The sequence below is a fragment of the Homarus americanus genome, unplaced genomic scaffold, assembly GCF_018991925.1.
Source record: "Homarus americanus isolate GMGI-L3 unplaced genomic scaffold, GMGI_Hamer_2.0 scaffold59495, whole genome shotgun sequence".
NCBI lineage: Eukaryota > Metazoa > Arthropoda > Malacostraca > Decapoda > Nephropidae > Homarus > Homarus americanus.
Window position 1 is genome coordinate 253,660 of NW_024732415.1, and position 27,808 is coordinate 281,467.

At 39.2% G+C, this 27,808-nt stretch overlaps 2 protein-coding genes across 10 annotated transcripts in view; both read right to left on the reverse strand.

Moving 5' to 3' along the window:
- Positions 1 to 37: 37 nt before the first annotated feature.
- On the reverse strand, positions 38 to 9,022 carry LOC121868519. Of its 2 annotated transcripts, XM_042369191.1 has the most exons (8): positions 8,916 to 9,022; positions 8,312 to 8,432; positions 4,088 to 4,121; positions 3,115 to 3,244; positions 2,525 to 2,634; positions 1,021 to 1,127; positions 775 to 915; positions 38 to 539 (listed from the first exon to the last, which is right to left on the reverse strand). In XM_042369191.1, the coding sequence occupies exons 1-8, from the start codon at positions 9,005 to 9,007 to the stop codon at positions 396 to 398; spliced, it is 879 nt and encodes a 292-aa protein (XP_042225125.1). In that variant the 5' UTR covers positions 9,008 to 9,022; the 3' UTR covers positions 38 to 395. The 2 variants fall into 2 exon arrangements, with proteins under 2 accessions (XP_042225125.1, XP_042225126.1); XM_042369192.1 differs by lacking the exon at positions 8,916 to 9,022 and having other exon boundaries at positions 8,262 to 8,453.
- An 11,089-nt stretch (positions 9,023 to 20,111) lies between these two features.
- LOC121868520 (constitutive coactivator of PPAR-gamma-like protein 1) overlaps positions 20,112 to 27,808 on the reverse strand; it is a 99,476-nt gene continuing 91,779 nt past the window's right edge. For 7 of the 8 annotated variants that reach the window (XM_042369197.1, XM_042369195.1, XM_042369193.1 and 4 more), the window contains 2 exons: positions 26,778 to 26,857; positions 20,112 to 25,599 (listed from right to left, as the gene is read on the reverse strand). In XM_042369197.1, coding sequence (XP_042225131.1) covers positions 25,422 to 25,599; positions 26,778 to 26,857 — 258 coding nt within the window. In that variant the 3' untranslated portion in view covers positions 20,112 to 25,421. The remainder of the gene's footprint in view (positions 25,600 to 26,777; positions 26,858 to 27,808) is intronic. The other variant, XM_042369200.1, reaches the window with a different exon arrangement.

Genomic DNA, 27,808 nt, shown 5'->3' on the forward strand with positions numbered 1-27,808 from the left:
ATTTTGCTCTTAATGTAAATACAGTAAACACTCGACAACCGTTTGATAATTATTTATTAAAAATTTCATTGAATTTATCATCATGTTAGTTAAATATACGAGTTTTAATTTGTTCAACAAAATCATTGAAATTCACTCGAGTCCCCTCCCCACAAAACGTATCGCATGGGCAATTACTTGGCTTTATTAACAAATAAAACCAGGACGTTCTATTTTAAGGATCTGAATTCGGATTCCATTCCAAAGTGGGTTACATTCGGTCACATTCTATCCCTCAAATGAACACCCAATTTAAACCCAAATCTGAGTCGTCAAAAGAGAACGTCCCCATAAACATTTACACAAGACGTAAATAATATTGTATGAAGCATAAATCTAAACTAACGAATCCACAGCTAAAACGTGGGCTGGTCCTGGTATCCCTGGTACTGAGGCTCCGGGACATACTGGGAGCGTGAAGAGGAAGAGTACTTAGGGGGCGCCGGAGCATACTCTGCATCAGGCTTGGGTGAGGGGATAATGTACAGGTCCTCGTTCACCTATAATACAAAGAGCATTACCACGTGACAAAACCAGTTACCAGTGCAGAGAGAACCTAACTGTATAATATTTAGGTGCAATCTTAAGGCTTTGCTTACCAGGAATATCTATTGTATGAAACTCTGTGAATTCAACCCGGGTACACAGTTGTAATGTTCAAAACTATCTGAGGAGTTAAATATAAGTGAGACCTTGTTTTCACTGTGTGTGAGAGAGAGAGAGAGTGTTACTCACCTTGTACTGCTGGGCGATGGTGTCAGAGTCACAGCTCACATTAAACCACCACTCACACACTCTATTGGCCTGGTTGTAGATGGTCCCGTTGGGGCACAGGAACGACTCCTTTAAGCCGTCAGTCTTGCAGTAGTGCCACACCTGAAATGGATGAGCTAGTGACACACACACACACACATACACATTTTTTTTTTCAAAAGACACGAACTAGTCATATCAAATAGGGGACCAGTTCATAAGGATTACCTGACAACTGGATCCTTCGTCAGCATAGAAACCGGGGAGCTTGTCACTACAGGAGAAGCTGGTGCTGGGGATGAACGAGTGAATCGGGTAGTCCTTACCGGGTTCACCTAACAGACGGGAAATATCATAGATTACAAAAAAAAAGAAATATATGTTTACAGTGGTTTCTACTTTATAAGAGAATGTATCTACTTACTGTAGATTCGTTCTAGTCTGATTTTAATACTATTATTTGCCATTAACAACCTGCGACGAAGAAGTGAATAGTAACGTGTTTAAATGGTAAAGTTTGCTTATATTCCTGAGAAAATGTGTATTAAGGTGATTTAAGACTTACTTGCTCAGCGGCCTTTGCATTTTATAAAATCTAGATGTGTCAAATCATTTCTAGGGTATTTTATTCCTACTATTTATATATTGAAGATTTGTATCTAACTGTTTTCTGGTTGAGCATAAACTTGTGTTGAACTGCAAAGCGGAGCCACACTGGATCAGTTGAAGATTTTGCTAACGCTTCGACTCATTCATTCGAGATTTGGTATTGGGTGAGCCGCTCGATACAAATCAGTCAGATTGTGATAATTTGAGAACAGTGAAGTGGATCCCACCTTCTGCTCCCTAGTGATGAGTGCATTGTTATTTGTATTTTTGTACAAGTTTCAACACTTTGCTGTTCGGGTGGTTTGTCTATCCAATGTTCATAATTATAGGAAGAAAACGGGGACTGAGAAACTTGTGATGTTTGGTAATAACGGTCGCACTACATTACTCCCCTTCTCACATGCGTTCGGGCCGATGTTCGAACCCTTGACCTATTGTATGAACTGCCTTCACTTAATGTTCTTGCTTCATTAGGTGAAGTGTATTGTAACAGATTTAATTGTAGATTAGAAGTATGTCGTTTTTTTTTTTTTTTTTACTGCCCTTCATTGTAATTTTTTTTGAAGGATTCATTCTGATGGAATTATAGTGTTATGTTACGGGCACAGCGTAAATGACGTTTTAAATATCCTAAAATAGCTACCTCCCCATATTAGCCGGATCCACAGCAAGTGAAGGCCTGGCGATAGACCAAACCCTTCTCCCCTGTTTAAACGTTACTGGTTAGTTTTGGCACTATTGTGGCTGGGATACTGCATTGTCTAATATCGGCCTCCGCTGGCTGTGGCTTCGACTGCTAGGAGGGGTTGGCGATTACTGCCTCTGATTGTACATCTATGAATGTGGAACACTATCTAGATTTTCACCCTAGGTGATGAAACGTAGGGAATAGGTCAGGTGCTTTTTCGACCAATGAGACTTTATATGCGTGGTAACACCGAGAACTGACAGGCAGAGATTGGCAGTGATGTGTTTAACATTACTCAAATACTTTTTAAAATAAATTTTGCTATTAAAAACTGTTTATAAATACATTATTGAGCTTGTATTTGCGAATCCCTGGAATAACGTTACCACAGTACGGATACGGGATGGTTCAGTCCCTGGTATAACGTCAACAAACCTGGGATGGCATTAGTGGCCTCGTCGTAGTCCTGGTCTTCCTCCTGCTGGTACTTCTTCTGGTACTTGGGAGGCTCAGCAATGTACTGCTCAGGCTTGGGTGCCGGGTACCTTAGGATGAACACTTCCTTCAATACTATTGCTTTTATTTTATCTATAACTGAAACCTTTCCCTTTTTTTTCTCTGCTTCAAAGCAATACAATCCCTTCTGAATTAAAATATCATATCATCATTTGAACCTTAATTAATGCATCCAATGACGAATTCGTCATCCCCTATTTTAATCTTAATTTCTAATAAAAAATATATAAATTTTATCGTAAGTTAGAATAAGAAGTTGGGTTAGGTTAGGTTTTATCGGCCAATACATTATTACGATATTTGATTAGGCCTACGTATGATATTAGAATAGGTGAGGTTAAGCGAGGTTACGCTTTTATTTACTCGACTAGTCGATAAAGAACATTTTACTGGCTGCTTAACATTCCATTCGGTGACTATAAGAAACTTTGTATTGAAGTGTGAAGAAACCGCTCCTCAGGGATATATTTTCTTGGTGACGTTAATGAACATTTGCGTTAATGTGTTACCTGGACTCGTCCTGGTAGACTGGTACTGGTTCTCTGTATGTTTGGGGAGGCTCTCGGTAGGCTTGTTGGGATTCCCGGTAGGCGTAAGGGTTCTGGGGCAATGCTGACGCCACACAAGCCCCTAACACACCTACAGGACACATCAGGGAAGAAAGTGTTGATTACAAATTAGAGATATAATTTTTCATGTGGTCTTGTTGTGGGATGCAGGTGAAAGGAGAGAGAGCGAGTGAGAGAGATGGTCTAAAAAAAAGTTCCTGGCGTTTTATGTGGGCTGTGGAGTGTATAGGTAAAGCATGATCGATTATCAAAATAAACCTAAGAAAACAATAGTTTAATGAATCACAACAGACAAACAACAATAAGGATAAGAGAAAATTTATCGTAAATGGTTCAACATAATTGTTGTGCCGTTCATATCCGGAAATATTGTAGTGGATATCGGCCTCACTAGTCACTGTCTTGGGTTAAAGAAGCCACAAGGGTAAACTTTTTTGGAGCAAGAGTTGTGAACTGTTGGACAAATCTGCCAGAGAGTGTTGTGACGGCACCGAGAGTTACCTCATTTAAGACCAGACTTGACCAACATTGGCGCAAATACAGTTACATTCAGGAGCCAGTTCATGTCCAGTACTTGCCAACCGTGCATAACATATGTGACCGACAGCCCAAGTGGATAACAGGCCGATCAGTGATGAGGACGATAAAGTAGAAAGTAAAGTAGGGAGAAAGAGGAATACTAGAAAGAGATGAATGGAAAGAGTGGGAAACTGATAAGACACAGAGAGGAGGATAAAAGAGAAAGGGTGAAAGGGAAAGAAAACAAAATGGATGATTAGAGAAAGGGTGAATGGATGAAGGAGAAAAAGGGAGAAAGTAGCAGGAAGAAAGAAGAGAATTTGAGAGTGATATAGGTAAGAGTAACAGAGAGAGAGAGAGAAGTAAAATACAACTTTTGTGAACGACTACTTACAGAGAGCAATGACGAATCCCATGTTGAGTATCAACTAGAAAGAGAAAGGCGTCTATTAGTCTGGGCTGAGCCATGACGACACGACCCCCACACACACACCAGCCAACCAAGACGTCTCCTTTCATATGACAAGAAGGAACGAGAAAGTTAAGGAATTATTCGAAGAAATTTCAAGTCATCTTTAGATTACGACGAGTAATGGCAGATCAGAAACGTTTCCAGACAATTCCAAGATATTTAAGACGTTGAAAGACAGTTTGTAGCAAGGACGAAATACTATTCTTTGTATCCTTGGTTTGTAGCCATTTAGACACCACGATACATAATTAATAGTCATTTTTGTATAGTGATACATAATTTCAAGTAATTTTTAAACGATGAAATTTTCCCTAGCTATTTTTAGACGATGAAGAGTCAACCAAACACATTCCTATGTCATCGTTGGAAGAAGAGAAATAACATGATCAGAAACTATTTGAAACGACGGTCTTATTTTTGGATGATAAAAGATAATTTTAGGGTATTTATAGACGATATTAACCGTCGACACACACACACACACACACCAACAACGAATCGAGATAATTTTAAATAACTTTTCGTCGAAAAAAAAATATAAGTATTTTTAGGTTTCAGCAAGAGACGACCTCAGTAAATTTAAATAACGACAAAGACAATAAACATTCTACAAAATATTAACACAATTAATGTCACTCGTGATATATTAAGTAAAACTATATTAGTCATGCATAAAAACAATAACATGTTACAACAGGTGCAGTAACTGCTGTTTTAACGAGACTTTCTTAGATGTTCGCCCGAGGCATTGATCATACGGCGCTCTCCTTGTCAACTTTCTACCACTTATCACCCATTAAGAACCAACATATATCATCTGTAAAACTAATGGGAGGCTTTTCTACAGCACTCTCTAACCTCCAGTCAGCTGTTGTTGACGTATTTTCTTTATATCACATGTGAAACTTGCTGTGGAGGATCAGCTCAAGTGTTGTAGCTAATTGTGTACAGGAGACGTATATAGTTTCATTATGGGCTCATGAATCAATACCATAACAATCATAAACCTGTGAAGCGACTTTGATACTTTATTTGGCGTGATGCTATGGATTTTTTTAGGTCCATACATAGTCATATATTATTAACTCCCCTCTCTCCCTCTCTCAAGACAATTCAGAGTCTCTGGGCTGGCTTGTTAAAGAGAAAAATATCGAACACTGATATTGGGAGCCTTTGTAATACCAGCGATTGGTTACTCGTTAGGAATGATCGTGTTGTACGCTCCATCAGCCATGGCAGATTTCTTGATGGTGTAGCGTGATGGTGTGATGGTGTAGCGTGGTGTGAGTGTGTGGTGATGGTGTAGCATGAGTGTGGTGTGATGGTGGTGTAGCGTGTATGGTGTGTTGTGGTGTGATGGTGTGTTGTGCTGCTATGGTGTAGTGTGGTGTGATGGTGTAGTGTGGTGTGATGGTGTAGTGTGGTGTGATGGTGTAGTGTGGGGTAGCGTGATAGTGTGGTGTGGTGTGATAGTGTGGTAAAGTGTGATGGAGTGGTGTAGTGTAGTGTGATGGTGTGGTGTAGCGTGGTGGTATAGCGTAATGGTGTAGCGTGATAGTGTGGTGTAGCGTGATGGTGTGGTGTAGCGTGATAGTGTGGTGTAGCGTGATAGTGTGGTGTAGCGTGATATTGTGGTGTAGCGTGATGGTGTGGTGTAGCGTGATAGTGTGGTGTAGCGTGATAGTGTGGTGTAGCGTGATAGTGTGGTGTAGTGTGATAGCGTGGTGTAGCGTGATAGTGTGGTGTAGCGTGATAGTGGTGAATTGTAGTGAAGTGTAATGGTTTTGCATCTTAAGTTCACGTGTGCAAAATAATGTTTACCAGATCACTAACCTGGGTGTATAGATCGCAATCCTGGGTGTATTGATCGCAATCCTGGGTGTATTGATCGCTAACCTGGGTGTATTGATCGCAATCCTGGGTGTATAGATCGCAATCTTGGGTGTATTGATCGCAATCTTGGGTGTATTGTTCGCAAACCTGGGTGTATAGATCGCAATCCTGGGTGCATTGATCGCTAACCTGGGTGTATAGATCGCTAACCTGGGTGTATAGATCGCTAACCTGGGTGTTTTCTTTAAGTCCGTCGTGCGGGTGTCGAACGAGTCCCAAATTTGACCTTCTCTGCTACATTGTATAATTTAGACACATTGGGTGACTGAACACCACAGTCAACGGCTCTATTTTCCTTACCGAGCACAACACCAATGTCTATTTAATCCTTCCAAGTTTATGTAGTTAAATGAGTTAAACGAGTGTATTTTCAATATATTTTCATATATTTACAGTTAAAAGAAAGCAGAGAAATATTTCACTGTGTATTAAAACGTCAATGAATTTGATTCAGTGCCGACAAGTAGTACTTCTTTTGATATCACTATTGAAGTAAATAAAGGAAGTAGAGTAGAGAGGTGATCGACCAGGGTAGTGTGAGGGGGAGGGAACGACATCAGCTGTATAAAGTTGCTCCACTTTCTACCCCCGCCAGCTGTCAAAGCAGACCTCAACTTCACCTAGATCCCCACTCCATTCCAAGCCCTCCAGTCCTCTCCCTTCCCCAGCATGGCCCTCCAGACCTCCTTCCCCCAGCATGGCCCTCCAGACCTCCTGCCCCAGCATGGCCCTCCAGACCTCCTTCCCCAGCATGGCCCTCCAGACCTCCCTCCTCAGTATGGCCCTCTACACCTTTCCCTCTCCAGAGTGACTCTCTGCTCCCCTCCGACATGACCTATCCTCCCCCTCCTCGGCATGGCACTCCAGCCCATCTCACAGCACCCCTGTCACCAAACTTAAATTTTCCTCCCAAACCATCAACAGGGCGCTGGGAAATCATATTTTGTTACGTGTAATAACGGTGTGTGCCGACAGCTGGCTCACGGTGGGAACCTTCTGCGGGGGACACTCGAGGTGAACACTTCGACATTTGCTTTATATGTTCCCATTGAAACCGATTTTCTCTGAACAAAAATAACTTTTAGGTTTTGTTCTTGTATTTGCTCCTAAAGGCACAATTTTTCTCTCCTACATTGGGTCTCTAAAATGTCTGTCTATTGCTCATAATGTATTTTTTTTATTATTATTAGCGAATGTGAATTCATCTTGCGATTTTCTGTTACCGAAGCACAGGCTAATATTACAATGCTTTTACGACTATGTGTGTGTGTGTGTGTGTGTGTGTCATGCTAAGTAGCTATGGTCGGTTACCACAAAGACGGGGGCTGAAGAAGGGGGAGGGGAAGAGGAGGGAAAGAAATGGGAGGAGAGGGAGGGAGGGGGGAGGGAGATGGGAAGGGGGTGAACATTATTCTCCGGTCACCTCAATGACTTGTACAACCTAGTGGTGGTGGTTGTGTTGGTAGCTTTTTTATGGTAATTGTAGTGGTGGCGGTGGTGAACGTGGGGTTGATGGTGGTGCTGGTGATGGAGGTAGGGGTTGTGTTGGTGATGAAGTTAGTGGTAAGGATGGTGGTAATTTGCAGCCTCGTATTGTAGTTCCGTGGAGGCCTGGCCAACTGATATGCTGAGAATGTTTACCTGTGTAAGCCATCTATCTCCATGCTCGCCTTTCTTGACTGACTGGGAGAAATATTCCTACATGCTCTCGTCTACCTCGCACCACGAGCTCCTCACTGGTTCACTTGTATCAACACTGAACAAGATGCATTGGGACAAAGTCGAGCATGGAGTTATACAGTATACTCGGACGCCCCTAATTCCAGCTTTAATCTAATACAAGTTTTATCGTACTCACTCGAGCCCTTTGTACGATCAATCCTCCAATCAAATTTCAAGAAAATTTATCCACCAATTCAAGAATTTGTGATCTCACCAAAAATAGATATACTGTACTGTAAAGAAAACGAACTGGACATCAGACCAGACATTATAGCAACACTTGCCAGTAGACAATATGATTCCAAAAACATGTTACTCTTGACTGCAATGAAGGCAGTATTAATATAATACTAAAATGAATGCCACAATCATAAAGGTGAATGAGGTCTCAGTCACTGAAATTTGTTGATCCAATCATTACGTCACAGACAGTACCATTCTTATAAGGAAATAAGTGTCACAATCACTAGCAAATACTCACCCAGTCACTACAGTCAGACTCAAGCAGGGCAGTTAACCAGCTGTTCTTACCTGCGGCCTCTGGAGAAAGACTGACTCTCCCACAGTGCTCTGTCGAGGTTTTATACTCGCGGTAACTCGGTCGCCAACCCACTTTATGACGCTCATCATCGCCTGGTACGTAGTTTTTCGACTGCATGAATATTTTTTAAACATTAGTTTTTCAAGAGTTAATGCTCTCCTTTTTCGCGTGTATGAAAGCGCATGCAAGAAGATGTATAGATAATCTCACCATCCAAGGCAACAGGCAATAAGACACTCTCTAACCTCGAGAAAACCTGACGCGGAGGAAAATTATGAATGATTTCCTTGGTGGGCGAATATGATAGGTATGAACAACACTTGTTATACACGAAGGTTCTGAAAGTAAAAATGAAAGTTATCCAAAATCACGAAAGTTATGCCGTTGAAAAAAGGGTTAGGTGTGTGTGTGCTCCTTGAGCGTGTGGAATATTATGGTCATCACCTGACACAGTGGTTATTAAGGCAATCAGCTGACACTGTTTGCTATGTTGGTGTCAGCTGACTGTGTTTATTAAGGCGATCTCCTTATGTTGGTCATCTGACAGAATGGTGACTATATTATATTAGAATCTATAACGTACAGAATAATCACCTCAGTGCCGGGTGTCGAACGTGAATGGTAGTCAGGAAGCTTATCCACTTTTCGTCAGTCGAGGCCCAGTGGATAAGAATCCTGACTACCATTCGTGGTGGTCAGGTAAAAGGTAAACTAACTGCTTACGACGAGAGGGGCTTGTTATATGGCTTATTGGAAATTATTCTCTCTCAAACTGTGCTGGTATAGAATGAACGCCTCCCACACCACATCGCTTTCCCCCACTCCTCACCCCCTTCACTTAGCACACTTAACTCTGTACACTAAGTTACGTCATGGGTTCAGGCCCAAATATCATCCCCCCACCCTTCGTGATTCACTCGAACACAGTATTTCCGCCACACACGATCTCTAAATCTCACTTTCCCATCGCCTGTAAAGTTTGTGACTGGTTGAATAGGCACTAGTTCGAATAGTGCATCACTGTCTACGGCTTCACGAGTCAATCTCGGGGCTCGTGGAGCCGCAGAAGAGGCGACAGAACTTTTGTAGGTGACTTGTACACCATCTAGCAGCGTCTTCTTGCATACTACACTACTCAACTTCTGTTTATTTATGGACATATGACACCACCTGTTCACCTTTTTTGCATGTTTCGTCTATTAACTTTCGCTTTTCTTTCTTCCAGTCATTATTGCCCATAAGAAGTTCCTTGTCTTCTTTCCTTTTCTTATTTTGATATTTATTGTACACTACTGACAGCGCCAGTGTTTGTTTAGTACTTTCAATTATTGACCTAATTAAAACCACGAAATACATTTGGTAGCCTTACACATACTTCATACAATTCCCCATTAGGTTCCATACCCATTCTGCTTCATTTACATTAATACACATTACACTTAACTAACGCAGTTGTGACCAGACGTCCCCTTGGCGCTCCTACAGCAGCTGCCTTGGAGTCAATATGTGTCTCCCCTTCCCCTTCCTAACCCACCCTCCCCACCAAGAAACCAGTGTAAAGATGGTTGATTAATTTATTATTGTTACAAAAGTGTCAATTTCAATTCGAAAAAAATGGAAAACAATATCACCGAATAAACATGGTGCAAAAACAATGAAATGGTCCGTGAAAACACTGCTAGTTATTACGGTCAGTGTTTACATGCAAGCCTTTACGACACACTAGAGGGAAGATACCATGGGAACCAGCTTGGGGCCCTCCACACCACACTAACAGCGAGGGAGGCTTACATTCACGTGTTTCCCCCACACAACATCACCAAAGAAGGTCTATAACAACGCGTTTCCTCTACAACGCCACAGGCGAAGCAGAACTATAACAACTTGTTTCTTCTTCAGCAACAAATCAGTGATTCAGAAGTAAACTGTATGCTTACTCCATGTCTCCTTTTGTAACGAAAACTTTTGTTAAACATTTTACACAACAATGCCTCTGTACTATTACTAAGTTATTTTTGTCTATTATATATTTTCAGCCGTGGAGGAGAAAATACATGCCCACATGAACACAAATATACCCTGCTTTCTTCTGATAATACAGTACATACATAAGTCACATTCACACACACAAAACTCTCACTTTCAGTTCTGAGGAGAGAATCGTGATTTAGAACACGTTCATAATCTCCTCTAATGATGGTAAAATTGCACGTCATGCAATTTTAACACACACATACACACCCACCGAAGTATAATCTGCAACATACCTGAGGACTATAATACAGCACATTTTAACGAATAAATCACTACTGGGATCATGTACTGTACGAAGCACTGGTAGTATGTTAGGCGGTGCGTGATCAAGCCTTTAGCTCTTAACTCTGAAAGTATTGGCTATACCTTAACCTTTCACCTTCGAGGAGAATCATAACTTTAGCATATATTTTAAGCAGAAAATCCAGAATGTTGACCAAAGCAGCTTCACTCCTATGGTGTTCACAACTTCGGGTGGGATGGGACCAGATACGTCGTGGCTCTGCTGTCTCTCAGGGGAACAACATCTTCTGCCCCTAAACCAACAACAGTCACAGACATGGACTATGAGGCAACAGTCACCGAATGTCGTATAAATTTGCGGCTTAGCTGACTCAGATAGGGTGGATACTTTTTTTATTAAGATAGGCAATAAAAGGTGTGGAGAAGAAAGGGTGTGGGGTATGGGATGTTTGGGTTCACACTCAGGATGGGATGGAGAAAGGAAACTCACAATGTGCTCTCTGTATACATGTTGTATTGATGTACAATGCAGCTTGGTGCTGGGAAGTGGCAGCGTGGTTACAAGCGTGATGTAGAGAGAGCTGGTTGGTGAGGGTGCTCAGAGGACAGCTTGTGGGTCGCCATGCTCGCCGGCGGGAGCGAGGGCCGCCAGGCAGCGGCCGAGGAGGTGGTGTTGCTTGCTGCGGGTGTAGCTAGAAGAAGAGAGGTCACCACGAGGTCAGGTCTTAAATAGCGGGGGTAGGCGTGGCTTAGTAGTTGACCTCCGTGATGTATGGCGGCGCTGGTTGACCCAGACCACGAGGCATACACTGGGGAATTCGCGGGGTCGGCTACTCAGCGACAAACAGCATTTGTAGGGAAGAAATCCACTACAAGGCACTAGCGTAGCTAGGGGGGGGGGGGGGGGCGGTCCGCCCCGGGCGGCACTTTTGGGTCTGCTCATCACCCATATCTGCAGCTACTGGAGACGTTAATCCATCCCTTTGTATCGGCGGCAAGTTAATCCTTGTCGTGTCTGACCTAACACCTAACCCACATCATTAGTTTATTCAAAAGTATAACCTTGGGAACTCGGTTCCAAATATAGTAATAATGCTGAGGATTTTCCTCACAATTGCTGTTAGTGTTGCTCCCTGTGAGAGGAGTTTTTCGAAACTAAAACTGATCAAGAATTACTTAAGATCTACTATGAGCACCTTGCGGTTGAGAAATCTTGCCATACTGTCTATAGAGCGACAATTGACAGATGAAATAGTTTTTGACAATGTCATTGAAGAATTTGCCAACAAAAAAACAAGAAAAGTTACTTTGTAGAAAGTTGTAGTTTTCATTTCAGAAATAAAGATGGTCCTAATTTTTTACACTTTTTTACTTTTTTCCCTATCCTATATGTCGTTTTTGCTTTTTGTTTAACTGTTACTTATAAAGTTTAAGTATGTTTGGTGTGTATTTAAAGCATACTATATTTGAGTATGTGAAAGTACAGTAATATTATAATGGTACACAAACTATTTAATATATATATATATATATATATATATATATATATATATATATATATATATATATATATATATATATATATATATATATATATATAAAAGAGTGAGTCACTGTGCAATATGTATATTTTGCGGGGGCACGGGGGGGGGGCAAACTCAAGGGCCGCCCCGGGTGGCACACACTCTAGCTACGCCACTGCTACAAGGGCAAGAAATAATCGCATCCGTAAAAAATGCATATTTTGCCTACTTATAAACAATCAAGACAAGTAAAATTTACATTACGTTATATGAATTAAATAAACACTCGAAATGGGCGATTACCTTAGGTGGCAATGTTAAGAGTTTAGATGAGATGATTATATCAAACTACGTACAAAGTATAAAGTTAGGATATCCTACAATATAAATTGATACTCAAGGTTTGCTGATATGGATGGAGTCAGGAATTAATGCTGGTAAGCCCCTCAGCTCCATGATCGCCGGTTTTTATTGAAGGTGGTGAGTGTTGTTTCTCTGGTCAGGAACTGACAAAGGCAGGTAATTTGACATCCAATGGTAGCTGGTAAGATGCGCGCGAGACAAGGGAATGTAGACTCGCGCAAGGCCAAACACTATGTAAGAAAGACGGGAAAGCGTCTACCTTTATCAATTAAAACCGTGAGCTACTGAGCTCCGATTACCGCCATCTGTTGGCAACGTGACTAACTAAAATCCAAAGGTGCGTGAGGGTAGCGTGTCCATGTTTCTATGGTAACCAGTGGCGTGAGTTTTTTTTTTCCTACGGGAATTACTCCACCCGGGCGACCCACAACGAGGCCTAGAGGCGAAAAAATAAGAATAGAAAGAAATTTACAATTTAAAAGAAAATGTTATATTAATCTACATCACGAAGATGCCGGAGCTGATTATAATTTACCTCGACGTTCTTAATGTCTACACATACACACACACATACACACTGACACTGACTGCAGATGCAGAGATGCTCAATACATATAGACCTTTACGAGAAGGCTAATAAAGGTGCAGTATGGCAAATTGATGTTTTATTTCATTACAGTATTCAGATACTGTATAATTTGAGAGCATAGTGTGACATCAAAATCATTTGTACTGTTATATAAGAAAAATTTAAACTACATTATATTGCTATACATATTGTATATATAAGAAAACAGTCAAAATTCCCTTATAGCAATTCTTCATGCAATGCAAACACCAAAACCAAAAGCAATAATAAAAAAGAAAAAGTCTTGCTGCACTGTAATACTATGCTACACACTGCTACTTGTTCTTAAACAACTTATAACACTCAAAAAGACATATCTGCATACAAATCACACATCCTTACTAACCTTGTACAGTAAATGTATAAGGACAATGTGCAGACACACAAAAGTAACAAAACATACTGTAGTTGTACAACTTTATCTATTTCCCATAATATACGCACATTAAAAACAGTTTGGTGCTATTACCTTTTTTCTGTCTTTGGGGAAGACGTGAAACACAAGCTCAGGGTGATCTGTTTTTGTTTGTGTGCATACGGCACACGGGTGATGGTGGCGCCCATTCATGGTTAAATGTTCGTGTAAATAAACAGTCGACGTACAGACGACCCGCGCCATCTGTTGATCCCGCGTCAACTAGATGCTATGTGACTCACGCAGTTTTCGTCTGTCTTTCCTAAATTTCTTATACTGTACTGTATAGTCTTTGGCGCAAGACTATTATTTAAATTAGGAGTAATTATTTACATTTCAGGTAACTATTAAATAATACTTTAACTAAATATAACCTAAATTAAATGCAACACACACACACACACACATATATATATATATATATATATATATATATATATATATATATATATATATATATATATATATATATATATATATATATATATATATATATATATATTATCAGCATATACCTAGATCACGCGCACCTACAGTGATTTACTTGCATATATATATATATATATATATATATATATATATATATATATATATATATATATATAACTCCCTAACTAAATTTCTTGCATTATTTCTGTCTTTCTGCTATTCAACATACTATAATAGATTAGCAGTTACGATAGTAGAATTTATCGGGGGGATTGGAAGAGTGAGTTTCAACTTACCGGAAAAACTGTTTATCTGGCACCTCTAAATCCCCGAAGGTGCCAGATAACCAGTGGCGCACCCAGGGGAGTCTCTTGGTTGCCCGGAAACCCCCCTCCAGGTACTGCAGGGTGCGGCCAACCCATACCTGACCTGGCGATACCTTAGTAACACGAAGGTTGGGTCAGCTTACCTGACCTCACCCCACGCCACGGTAACTTCCACCACCTCTGCCATTCCCATGCACCTGAATGCACTTAATATACAGCACTGCCAGACAGTGTGAAATATTGAGATTTAATGTTTTTTGTTTCATTTTCTCATCTACATTGTACATTTTCTAAAGATTTTACATATTTACAAATTCTTTTTCCATCCACTTTCACATATTTGATGATTTCGCAAGTGTGCTTCAAATAACTGTACGATAATACGGCGTTGGAAATCGAGCATGCTGGGTCAGGGAACATGTTCCCACTTCTCTCGTCCTCACTTCACATGTAGTTTTTGGTGTAGTTACATCTACTTTGGATGCCACAGCCTTCAACAACGCCATGTCTACTGCACATGCACCGAGATATACCAGTGGATATAAACCAAGTAATTAACACATATGCACAGAGAAATCCCAGGAAGATGAAATTTGCCAATGTACTTTTGCAGAAAAATAAAGGCAATGTATTTTACGGGTGTTCAAAAACTGTTAAGCAAATTTTATGACCTCTGTTAGTGTTCAATGTTAGTTAGTCATTATATACAAGTATTAAAATGCTTAATGAGTGTTATACATTCAGTACAGTAATAACAATATTATATACTCTATATTTAGTGCAGTAAATTCATGTATTTTAAAATTGTGTAAATATAATATTAAAAAAAAATTATGACTTCTATTATCCTGTAATATAAGTCTATATACAAAGATTAGGATGCTAAATTAAACCATCTTCAACCTCAGATTATTTCCTAAGATTCAGTGCAAATGGCGTCAAATATTGGTCAGATTTCAACAAAATTTCCGGACCCGCCAGACTTCTCAGTAATTTGGAACCCCCGCCCCTACTAAATTTCTGGGTGCGCCCCTGAGATAACTGGGATTCTACTGTATATCTACTTGTCTGAATGTCTCTAAACTACTGTATTAAATGTACCAATAATTTAGCTGGGAATATTAAGACAAAAATGACCGAGTTTGTCAAGCAAGCAAAGCTTAGTCCCAAGAAAGTTCATTAACCAAACTTGCATAAAACAAACAACTACTGTACTGTATTCCTGGACATATAGTTATCATGAACTGTCATGTATATTAAATGTTTTTTTTATTTTTTACAGATGCATTAAATACTAAAGTTTTGGAAATCGAACTGTTACATCCCACCGTTACGTCGGTTGGCACTGACGTTACATCAGTTGGAGATGACGTCACGGCGGCTTTTTTTCTTTTTACGTTTATTTACGCGTTTTTACATCTTTTACGTATTTTTTTATTGACGTATTTTTGTCTAATTTGTTGTGTATTTTTACGTCTATTAACATCTTTTACGTGTTTTTGCCCATCTTTACGTATTTTTGTCTTTAAATAATTCTACATCTTTTTACTTATTTTTAGTCTTTTTCCACATGTTTAAGTATTTGTACGTCCTTTATGTATTTTTTAAATTTTTACGTATAGCAGTCAACCCTCACTTTACGCGGTTAATATAACCCACAGGGTACCGCGGAAAGTGAGAAACGCATAAAGTGAACAACATAACATGGGATTAATTGAAATAGAGACCGGGCCGACCCCCAAACTCCACTTTTTGACGACACACAACTATGTTGTAGTAAAAATTTTATCTTAACTTTATGATGGTATGCACAAACAATTAATATAGAAGAGGTTAGGTTAGGAAAAATAAAGGTTAAGTTAGGAAAAATAAAGGTTAGGTTAGGAAAACTAAAAGTTAGGTTGAACACTTACGTTAGTAGAAGAGATGGGTCAGCATACGGGGATGGAGGCTGGTTCCGAGGCAGAGGGCAGGCTACTGGCCCTCAGGTGAGTCACCATCACTGTCATCCACACTTGTCAGGGCCTCCCTGACAAATCCCTCAAAGTCATCTTCACTGTCTCTACCTCTGTCACTATCACTGGCTTGGGCTGGCTGTGGTGGGTTGCGGGCGAAGAACTCTGTTATGCTTTGCTGACGGCTGGTGTTTATGTTGTCGTGATAAACCTTGAAGTAGTGCTCCATAGTCTGCAACAGCTGGGTAGTGAAGATTTCATACCTGTTTGCGTCATGGTCGTCGGAGCTTGATTTTCTCGACACACTCGATGGCACCCCTAACATTACTACGGGATAAACGGTGTTCTTCTTGGGATGACGCACCACCTGCCTCTTCACTGACGTCATCATCATCTACCATCTCGTCGGTAGTCACATCAGGATCCCTTATCACCTCCAGGATGTCGTCGTTGGTGGTCTCGGAGAAGCCTGCAGCTGTAACACTGCGCAGCTTCTCTGGCAAGGTCCACTGCTACTGCAACAGTCTGAACCTCACCAGTCACAGATTGACTCTGCCTTACGCCCGGAATGCCTTGCAACACATGTTTCCATGCGTGACGAACTGTTGCTACAGACAGCTGATCCCATGCCTCCACCAAGAAGTCCACAGCTTTCTTGATGTTAAATATTCTCCAGAATTGTTTGAAAATTATTTTTTGCTCTGCCAACTGTTGATCCTCGTCTTCTTCGCTCTTGCTATCGGTGGTGGTGTCACTCAGGTTACGCAACTCTTCCCTGGTGTTGGTGTAGTCGTTCAGGAGCTTGAATTTTTTTGTTGAGAATGCAGCTTTTACATTACAGATTAACTCTTGGTCCATGGGCTGTAATATAGACGTAGTGTTGGGAGGAAGGAAGACCACTTTTACGTTGGGGTGACGATCTAACAGTAGGGGCGAGTGTCCTGGTGCGTTGTCCAGCAGCAACAAAATCTTGAATGGCACATTCTGTTGCTCTCAGAATTTCTTTACATCGGGAACGAAACAGTCATCAAACCAGGAGAGGGACAGTGTAGAGAACATCCACGCCTTACGTGCGGTCAGCCAGTGGACATTTAGCTTGGTCATGTCCATGCTCTTGTAGGCGTGCGGCTTGCGGGCTGTGTGGATCACCGATAACTTGAGCTTACAGGTACTGGAGGCATTGGTGGTAAACAGGACGGTGATGCGCTCCTGCATCTTCCGGCCCCGAATCTTGCTGGCATTCTTCACAACGAAGGTCTTGGAAGGTAGCTTTTTCCAAAAAAGACCAGATTCGTCCATGTTAAACACCTGGTCGTCGGTGTACTGTCCTTCCTCCATAATCTCACGTAAAAACGGAGGAAATTCCCTAACCGCAGCACGGTGAGCACTAGCTTCTTCACCACCAATGTTTATATTGGTGATCTTGTTCCGCATCTTAAACCTCCGTAACCACCCAGAGGAAGCATTAAAGGGTTTGGGCTCTGTAATTCCCATCTTTCGTGACACTGCAGCATACAGTTCACGTGCGTACTCCTTAACAGAGCGCGTGTCGACCGCCATGTTCCGTTGCGCCCGACGCACCAAGTAGCTCACAAGTAATTTTTCCGTCTTGAGAAGCACCTGGTTGTGAAAATACTTGATCATAGAAGCACCTGTAGACTTTGTGATTTTCATGTGCTCCTTTATCTTGGCTGCATCTGTCTTTATCGTCCGGATCGTAGATTCGTTCACACCATGCTGGCGCGCCAAATCAACCTGTCTTGTTCCTTTCTCTAACTCTTGGATGATCTTATACTTCATCTCGTAGCTTAAGGAACGTCGTGTCTTCTTGGGCTTAGGGCGACTGGGTCCAGGCAAGGAAAGGTTTCTCTCTGGGGGCGGTGGTCCGGCAGAAGCCATTTTACAGAACAATGGATGCACGATTACCCGGTGTGGCCTGGAGGGATGAAACTGCCGCAGCTAGGTCAAGCGTCGCCTTTCCTCCCTCCCTCCCTTCCCCGGGTGGACATGTCATATTACTTTAAACCAATTACAGCTAGCAGCGGAGGGAGGTAGGGATGCATGGCCAATCACAGTCCGATACGTCATATGACATCATGGATAACGCAACAGAGACATGCACTGCGCAACCTAACCGCGCGGCTTGGCCAGGCGGAGGCGGGAGCAGGCGGGCGGGGCGAATCGAAAAATAGCGTCGAGCCGGACACTCTCCGCGTTAAGGGGTACACGCACGGCGGAATGTGAGCAACCTGGGTTCCGGCAGGGTACCACGTAAACGCGGAATGTGGGACCGCTTAAAGTGAGGGTTGACCGTAGTTTACATCCTTTCACATATTTTTACGTCCCATACATATTTGTCTTTCTTTGTCTTTTTGCACATTTTTTCGCAGTTTTACATAATTTAACAATCTTACATTTGTGTAATTTTATGCACTTTCACGCATTTGTGTTTTTACATATGCTTAAGTCTTTGTTTTTTACACCTTTTATGCATTTCTACATCATTATATGTTTTCTACCTAATTTCAGATTTTTGTATTTTTATGTATTTGTACATCTTTATATATTTGTTCTTATCTTTACGTATTTTTACTTCTATCTACTTTTTAATTATTGTTATGTATTTACATCTTTTTATGTCATTCCAGCTATTGGAAAGTTTCAGGGATCGAAGATTCCGATCAACAGGGATATTACTGTACACAGTTTGACTCGCAACTTACTCAGGGGGTTACGTTCGTGGGACCCAGCGTAAAGCCAAAAAACGCGTAAAGTCAGAAACACTCCTAAAAATCCCCAAAATCGCCCTTAAATCACTATATATATGTACAGATACACTAGAACTAATAAATGCCTTCTCCACCTTCACTAGAGTTCCATCTCTAACCTGGCTTGTCACCTTAGCAGTAAATGAGGCACTTGTAGACACAGTTTCACGAATTTCCCTCTCCCAAATCTTGATGGACCTCACGCTCGATTCATTCAGCCCATTCCTTCGCGCCACAGCAGCGATAGACACAACGCCTTTTATCAAGTCTAACACAGCGTTGTTTCTTTGCTGGAGGACCAGAGGCAGAGGTTGGTTTGTGTTTGTTCATTATGTACAAGTATGAGAGAGGTTTAAGCGCACTAAATTGACAGACATGAGAGGCAGCCATTACTCCAGCGATACACGCACGGCAACTAAGACAGACAAGGGTGGCCAGGTGGGATGGCAGGTTGGTGCATTTGGCTGGCTTACAACCCTTGAAAGTTTTGAGTTTGAAATTGTAACCTAACCCCCAGGGTAATACGCGTATAGTTGAAACTGCATAAGTTGCGAGTCTACTGTGCTGTATTGTCATTTATAGCAGCATTCATGTTAACAATCTACACCAGTGACCAAATGCCACATTTTATTGAAATAAAAACTGATGAATTTTATTAAATGTACTGTATACAGGGTATATGGGTTACTGAAGTAGACATATCAAATTTCCAAAATTATCTACTTTCTAAGTGTTTTGGATCTACCCAGTAAGCATTTCATATTCCTGACAATGTAGGAATTTTAATTAAAATACATGAATTCCAACCAACCTTTACTTTCAATGCCAGTTTACACAATCCATCAGTACCAAACGACTATGACCTGGATTACACTGCCCAAACTTTCCTCACTTTAATTCCCTTAAAAAAATTTTTTATCCAGGCAGCAAAGTTAATAAAAAAATTTATATTCTTTGTGAAAAAATAATAATGAATATATATATATATATATATATATATATATATATATATATATATATATATACAGTATATATATTTTTTTCTTTGGAAAAAAGTTATTCTTAAAAAATCTATATTGATTGGAAAAAATAAATAAAATCTTATATTCTTTGGAAAAAAATTATATTCTTTGGAAAAAATAAACAAAATTTAATATCCTTTAGAAAAAAAAAATCATGTTCCTGTATATGTAAACATGGAAATGGGAAATGAAATGTATATATTCTTATCACATTACATTTTGAGAATAGATTAATGTAAAAAAAAATTAAAAATTGCAACTGCCAAAAACCCCTTTGGTATTCCATAAATCATACCCATGGACAACTGATCTCAAATATTTTTTCAAGGTGACAGTAATACCACTGACCATCAAATGATTGAAAATTCTGGACTAGTGTTTCCTTTATCCCAATCACCTTCCAATACTTTGTTACTTAGTGAATTTCTTATCAGTTCTGACTTCAACTCCCCAGACTTATCTTCCAAGCCAGTATATTCCACTGTGTTCCATTTTTTATGCTGTTTTGCAGGAAGAAAGCCATACGACATCAATGCTCCAAATTTTTACAGCCGGTCATAGAGACTTGACAGTAAACTGCTCCAACCACTCCAGAACTAGGTTTTCAAAAATGATGCTGCACGCTAATCATCACACAAAATATCTAATTTGGGTATTGATATAGGGCCAATCCCTAAACTGTCTTTGTGAGCTCATGTAAACAATTAAATAAAATAATTTTTCTCGTGTTAATGTAAAAATAACTTAAAGCTTTGAATATATTTGTTCACTATGTTAACAAATCAACTGTCACATTAAACCAAAAATTATAGGATTTGTCTAGTGAAGTATATCTCACACAAAAAATATTTCGGAAAAAAAATAAAGACAATATCACTGTGTCCTTTTTTCTTCAAAATCTAAATTAAGAATACAAGACTCACAAAATCAATTCAGAGTTTGGGATGTAGGCTACATATGACATGAAATCACACAACATAACATCTCCCAACAAGTTTGTTGTGCCTTTTGAAGGTTAGTATTGTAACTTTCTTAAATTTTGTTGCTCAAATTATTACATATATTCAAACTTGCTTGGGTTAATTAACATTTCAATATTGATACAACAATCAGTTTCAAGATCAACAATCAGTTTCAAGATAAGTGTTTGTGGAAGTAGAACAGGAAATGATATATTCTAATTTTGGGGTAAACTGAACATGTCATCAAAAAAAAAGATTTCCTAGCAAAATAAATTAAATTTTTTGCTTAAATGTTATGGCCAAGATTATTTCACTCACTAATGTTTACTATACGGGTTATCTCTGTACTGTATCACCCTTACAGCTAGGATATGTTTCGTTTATCAAAACATAGTATTGACCACTAATAAGTTCACTTGAATGTACTTTAAACCCAATACAATTCAGGATTTTTATCTGACAACACATCTATCCTTGTAAAATATCTATCTGAACACTAAAGCCTCTGCTGTTTACTCTCTCCTAACCATATATATATTCAGTATTTATCAAGTATGTATAAATCAGTATTTGTTAAACACCTCCTGTTCTTCTCTCACAAAACCTCACCAATAAATGTTTGTTTTTAAGCATAACATCAAGGAGGGGCCCATTCAATAACTGCAAGAAAAATGTTACGTGAACTGCCCAGGGAAGATAGCAGCACATCATTCATCAGAGCACTTACAAATCAGGAGTCTAATGTACTTAAAAGCACTTATGGTCAAAATTCCTAAGTGTCTTGGAGGGTTCATGAATACACTCTGGCTCATGAATGTTGACCATCAGCAAAAACCTCCAGCAATTATTATACCCACAGAAATACATGCTGATCAGCACTCAGGTGAGGAGCATTCAAAGACTAAATTACCCAACAAAATACTTAAAAATGGAGGCCTTGGACTACAAGCAAACAAGAAGGATACAACAATTTACAACTTGCCAACTTTTCAGTTTCAAGTTGAACAATTCCAAGAATAGATTATAACCATAAATTTACTTGCCTTAGCATACACAGTAATAATTTACCCTTTTCTTTGTCAAGGCTCATAATAGCTGAGCATTTAAACATTGAGTAGATAATGTACATATAATCTATTTGAGACATGAGGCAAAATCTTGCCTTTACTAGACCTACTATTAATATTTATTATTATTTCCTAATGCTATGATGTAAGTGGCTATTTAATTTTCAAGTGCATGTATACAATATACACTTAAGCAGTCTGGCTATGATAATCCAGGACTGAAGATAAATCCTTCTGTTGGGGAAGATAATGTTTACCCCTCGCACCTACTCTCACCCTACCTCACTTTTATAAAATTTTATTTTTATAAAATATAATCATCTTAAAATATGTTGCTGCACTGCTAAGCACTGCAGTCAAGCACTGGTGAGTCTTGCTATCCAACCGAGTTAAAAAGCTCTGCCACATCTGCCAACCCTTCATCTTGCAGCTTCTTCATGGGGTGAACACAACCTTCCACCAACAAGGATTTTGAGCTAAACTCTTGACACTTTACTAAAAATATGACTCAGTTAATATGACCTCACTCCAATTATTGGCTTGTGGGGCTGTATTGTAAAGAAGCAGCAAATGGTGAAGTGCATGACAGGACTGTGAGTTCCATTAGCTGGACATGACACTAAGTTAATACACAAACATGGGCCCCTCACTGAAACAGACATGTTGCAAGAAGATAATATAACAAAAAGTTTTTGTTCCCATTACAGAATGGGAAGATATGTTCTAAGTAAATTAGTGAATATATTTTCCTTTAAATGAAATTCCTTCATTGAATATTACATTAGCAATCAGAAAAGTTTTACAGTCATCATAATTTACAATACATTAGCCAGAGAACCTACAAGACCTAATTCTTTTCTCATAAATAGAATTATCTAATTCTTTGTTCACAAGAAGTTTAAACATTTTTGCATCTCCATAAATTAACAGTTCAGGTGCTATCTAGCAACTGTACATGGCACAAAAATGCCAGTTTCTCCACTTGAAATCCAATCAACATCCACAAAACTTTTTGTGTGCTATCAAAAGCAAATATCCTCACTAATATATGCCAATGGGCAACATATTCACCCGCAAGTCATTTAAAGATGCACCACAGTGCTAGAGCATCATTTAGCACAGGCCACAGAGTACTCCAAATCTTTCAAGAGTAAACAAAGAATTCAGCAAAAGTGTATAATGTCTTTTTATACAAAAGCCATGGCACATTGAATTTATAATTGAAAAAGGAAACAAGATACAGGAGATAATAAAAAATAAAAAAAATAGAGCACAGGCATCAGTATCCATTTAAATGACAGTAAATTGCATTATCAGAGGTTTAGCTTAAATGCAAATTCAGAAGAGAACATTGATACCTCTATTATTTACTACCAGGTTATATTCTTGATCCAGAACCTGGTTAAACACAAGCCAGGTGACCCTCTTTTGGATAACTGAACTATAATTACCTTAATATTTACTATTACCAAGGAATTGATCAAATTTAATTTAAAATATCCAAGGGCAAATTAACTAGAGCACTGATGATCCAAGACATCAGCTTCTAATGAGAAGTTACCAATGCTAAATTCAAGGAAGGTTTGTATTGACAAAAATGGCAGAAAAATAAAAACCTGATGTCCTAGACAGTCAAGTAGTGTCACCCCGACTAGGTCCTGGAATATCCTGGTATTGGTTAAGTTACTAAGACAGTTATCCTTCAACATCTACAAGAATGGAACAATAACATGTCCAAAGTACCAAGTACAACAACAAATATAATACCAATTAGGATTTCCTCCATCCTATAAACTGGTACAGCCATATGCTTCCTTTTAAAAACATGGCCAAATGAACTTGGTTTAAAGTCACTGTATGGAAATTATTCATTTTCCTCAGTTATTGTAAGTTATAACCACACCCTACTATGAAAATTTTAATTTAACCTCAGTTTGGGTACAGTCTCCGTAACTATCATTCCTATTAGGGCTAAGTAACCCAGCAAAAACCCTGAATTGCATATTTGTTGGGGGGTGGGGGGGGGGATTTAACCATTTTACAAAAATGAAGCTCTGTTCAGGATTCCAAATCATTCTTTCTAAGCCAAGCTGTCTGTGGTAGTTGTAGTGTCACTTTGCCTTAAACTTCAACCACAAACTTGCTAAATACTGCACCAACAAATCTCTTTCTTTAAGTGTCTCCATCACCATTTTAACAATATAACAGTCATATAAAAATAAAAATTCTTCTTCATATATACTTCATGTCTAACATCAGTGGCGAGGGTAGCTGGCAACTGTTCATGGCATCAGTCTCTCCACAGCTGCCCACCTTGTACTTTCTAGGAGTACATTGAGGATGAGATCAGGGATTATGACCTCTCAATAGTACATCAACAATGGCTAATTATATCTTATTGACAAACATTGGAGCCTAACTGATGTGCCACACAAGGTTCATAATCACCAGTTACATCATAATAGAGCTTCTCTAACATCAGACAAATCTAACAGGCATATTTCTTTGTCTCATACCGGGAATCATAGCTACGCTCTTGTCTGTAGAGGTGTTGCATGTCACAATAAAGGTTAATAATTGAGCTAACTTGACATTACTGTCAAGGAAGCAGTTTATTCGGCATTTAATGAAATATGTATAGGTAGAGTATACTTCAAAAAAAGAAAAAAAAAGAGATAACACGTGGAAGACTCTACATTCACTTTTATTATGAAAAACTATGAATTTTTAATTCCTTGAATTATCACATAAAAATTATGATTTAAAGTGGACTAATCACATCGCTAGTTGAATTATCATTTACTGGCTAATTCATGATAGCGGTTTGATTTTACAAATGTAAATAAACATTTATAAAGTACAAAAATTATATTCGAATGTATGCTAAAATAAATATGTATAGTGTAAATGCATCATTCCTTACATATCCTTTATTGTTGAGTCACTTTTCCTTGCACCTCCATGACAGTATCATCAGCTCATGTACGTCACAAGTTACAGCAGAAATGGTGGTCATGGTAGTAACATCAGCAGACATGGGGGCAGCCGAGATGGTGTTTGTAGCAGCAATGTGGGTAATGGCAGTGGCAGTTACCTGGAGCTGGTTGCCTACGAGAGAGGTGACAATTTAGGGTTCAGGGGCATGTGCCTTGGGAGAAAGGCCCTTGTTGTGTTGTACTCTTTGCTAAATTCTTTTTAGAAATTGTGCCTGTTTATCACTTTACATTGCTAGTGCTGTACTAATCCTATCAGGTATCAGTATTTGAATCAATTCTAAGCTAGATGTAAAGTAAGGGTGCTAGCTGCTCAGACTATAGCCCCAGAGGTTTAAATAGCCACCTCTCTTGTGCACACCAAACTGTGCCTTATTCCAGGATGGATACGTTAACACCAGAGTCTGGACTCTTGATACCACTGGAGGAATGGGTCTGAGGGGGGTGAGCAGAATAGGAGGTGACCCCTTCCCCTTCCTCTCCAACTGGTGTGTGATTGTTGTATCCACTGCCTGGCATCACTAGCACCTCCCTCATCCCTGGTGGGTGACTGCAATGTTAAACTTTATTTTAATATTTATGTCCCTCTTCAAGCTCTAAAACAACTTTTTCACCTCAAAAAATTTATAGTTCAATTAAGAAATTCTGTTCCTTTACAGTACAGTACAATACAGACATTTGAGGAAATAACTGAATTTAAATCAAAACATACAGTATATAGTCATTAAAATATTCCCTCAACATATTATTACATTAGTTCTCTTAACAAAATAAAATTTTAATAGTCAGAACACATCTATGAAAAAAAGAAAATCCCACACTCAATCCCTGGTGAGTTAATGCGCCGTCTTAACTCCCCGCTGCTTCTTTACGTGGTTCAAACACTGCCTTCAGTCAGCTGATGCTGCACTTACCTTCTCTCGTGTGTTGCCATCAATATCCATACCTCCAAACTTTTGTTCGTTTCCAAATTCCACACTTACTCTTACAACTCCATACATCTATTGTACACATAATCAAAAAATTATCTTTTGGGACAGGTCCGATGAATTACAAAATGAACACTGAGACTCCACTGTCTTGTTAGGCTTGTCAAAATCCTTCATCCTCGAAAAGATATTTTTTTTATTGTATGTACACAACTGATGTATGAAATTTAAGAATACACTGTACATGGCAATTCTCTTATTAACTGTATTTAATTTTCTACAAATTACAAGAGAGTAAATGAGGAGAAATTGGATAATCAGGCAACTGTCTGAGTGAATGTGCTGGTGGAGACGAGTCTACTTGTTAGAGGAGTTAGTTATATGGTGACTAGGAAAATGACGACACCATGAAAGTTATTTGTTGACTTAATAATATTGTCAGTTCTAAAGAATAATGAAATTAGTGAAATAAGTTAGCATACTAGTAGTACAACAAATTGCATTATTTTAGTATATTTTCATTAGTAATTGGAGGAAAACATTTTAACCGTGTTTCTCATTACTAAATTAAATCAAGAGACTTGTCTTTTTACGGAACTTTGAACCTCCGTAAATCATCAGGAAATATCTGAATGTTAAAATAAGGCCCCAGATAACATGCAACCACTTCTCATAGACACAGTAAAGCATAAATGTCCAGACAAAGGAACACTTAAACTGATAAACTTGATAATGTTGATGCCTGAGTGACAAATCCTTTACAAATCTTGCACTGTGGCTTGAATGTGGAAAAGCCCACCTGTTGCCTGGGCTCTCCACTGCCACTCCACGTCCCTTGTTCAACCTCACTTCACGCTTCTTTATAGTTCGTCGCTTGGCCTGGAATCAAGAGATATGCAAAAATGCAGAAATTCAGAAATCAATATAACAGCAGTAACTTGGTGCAACATGTAAACAACATGACCAATTCTGCATATGACCTTTGAACTGTAACATTGACCTTGCCCTCTCAAACAGATACTTGTGTTCTGCACTTCCTCTATATGTGATACAAAAAAATTTCATCTAAAAATCTTTATTGTTGCAAGAGTTGTGCTTCTGGCAAGGTTCTTCCATGTTGCTTGAGTGGGTTAGCCATGACTAGCCGATGGCATAATGTCCTGGTTGTCATTGCACAAATTTGAAGCAAGTTTTAAGGCTCGATGCCCTTCCTATCGCTATCCCACCTTTTCATAAAAGGAATATGATACGAAGGTCTTCCAAGCGCCTTCTTAGCTGGCAAGGTAGGTTCACTTGTTAACAAAATATCATTCCAAAGGATAGGTTGAGCTACATACACTGTGAATGTGAGGAATATAAAACAGTCAACACCATAAACAACTGCCAGCTGACCAAGGCAATTTCAATCATCAAAACATTTTAAATAACTCTTGCATCTAGAAATATATTAAAGTTGGGATTCACCTTACTATACTGTACATACCCGTATATACTCGTGTATAGTTCGAGTTTTTAAGACCAAATTTTTAAGCAAAAAATTGGGGGTCGTCCTATACATGCGTAATAGTTTTGTTAGGTTGAACCTGTGCATGATGGGAAGGGCGAGGAGCAACTTTTAGCTTCAGACATGAAAAATATTTACCATTTACTGCCAGTAAACAATGGAAACGTAAAATATGTACCAATTAGTAATGAAAAGTTGTGCAGTTCCTTCAGCAAATGAAGCTCACCAACTTACAATAGGCTAAATTACCTTACAACGTGCTTTCAGTAGTCTATGTTGAAGTTCTTAGCACAGGCAAACTTATCATATCATATACGGTATCACAG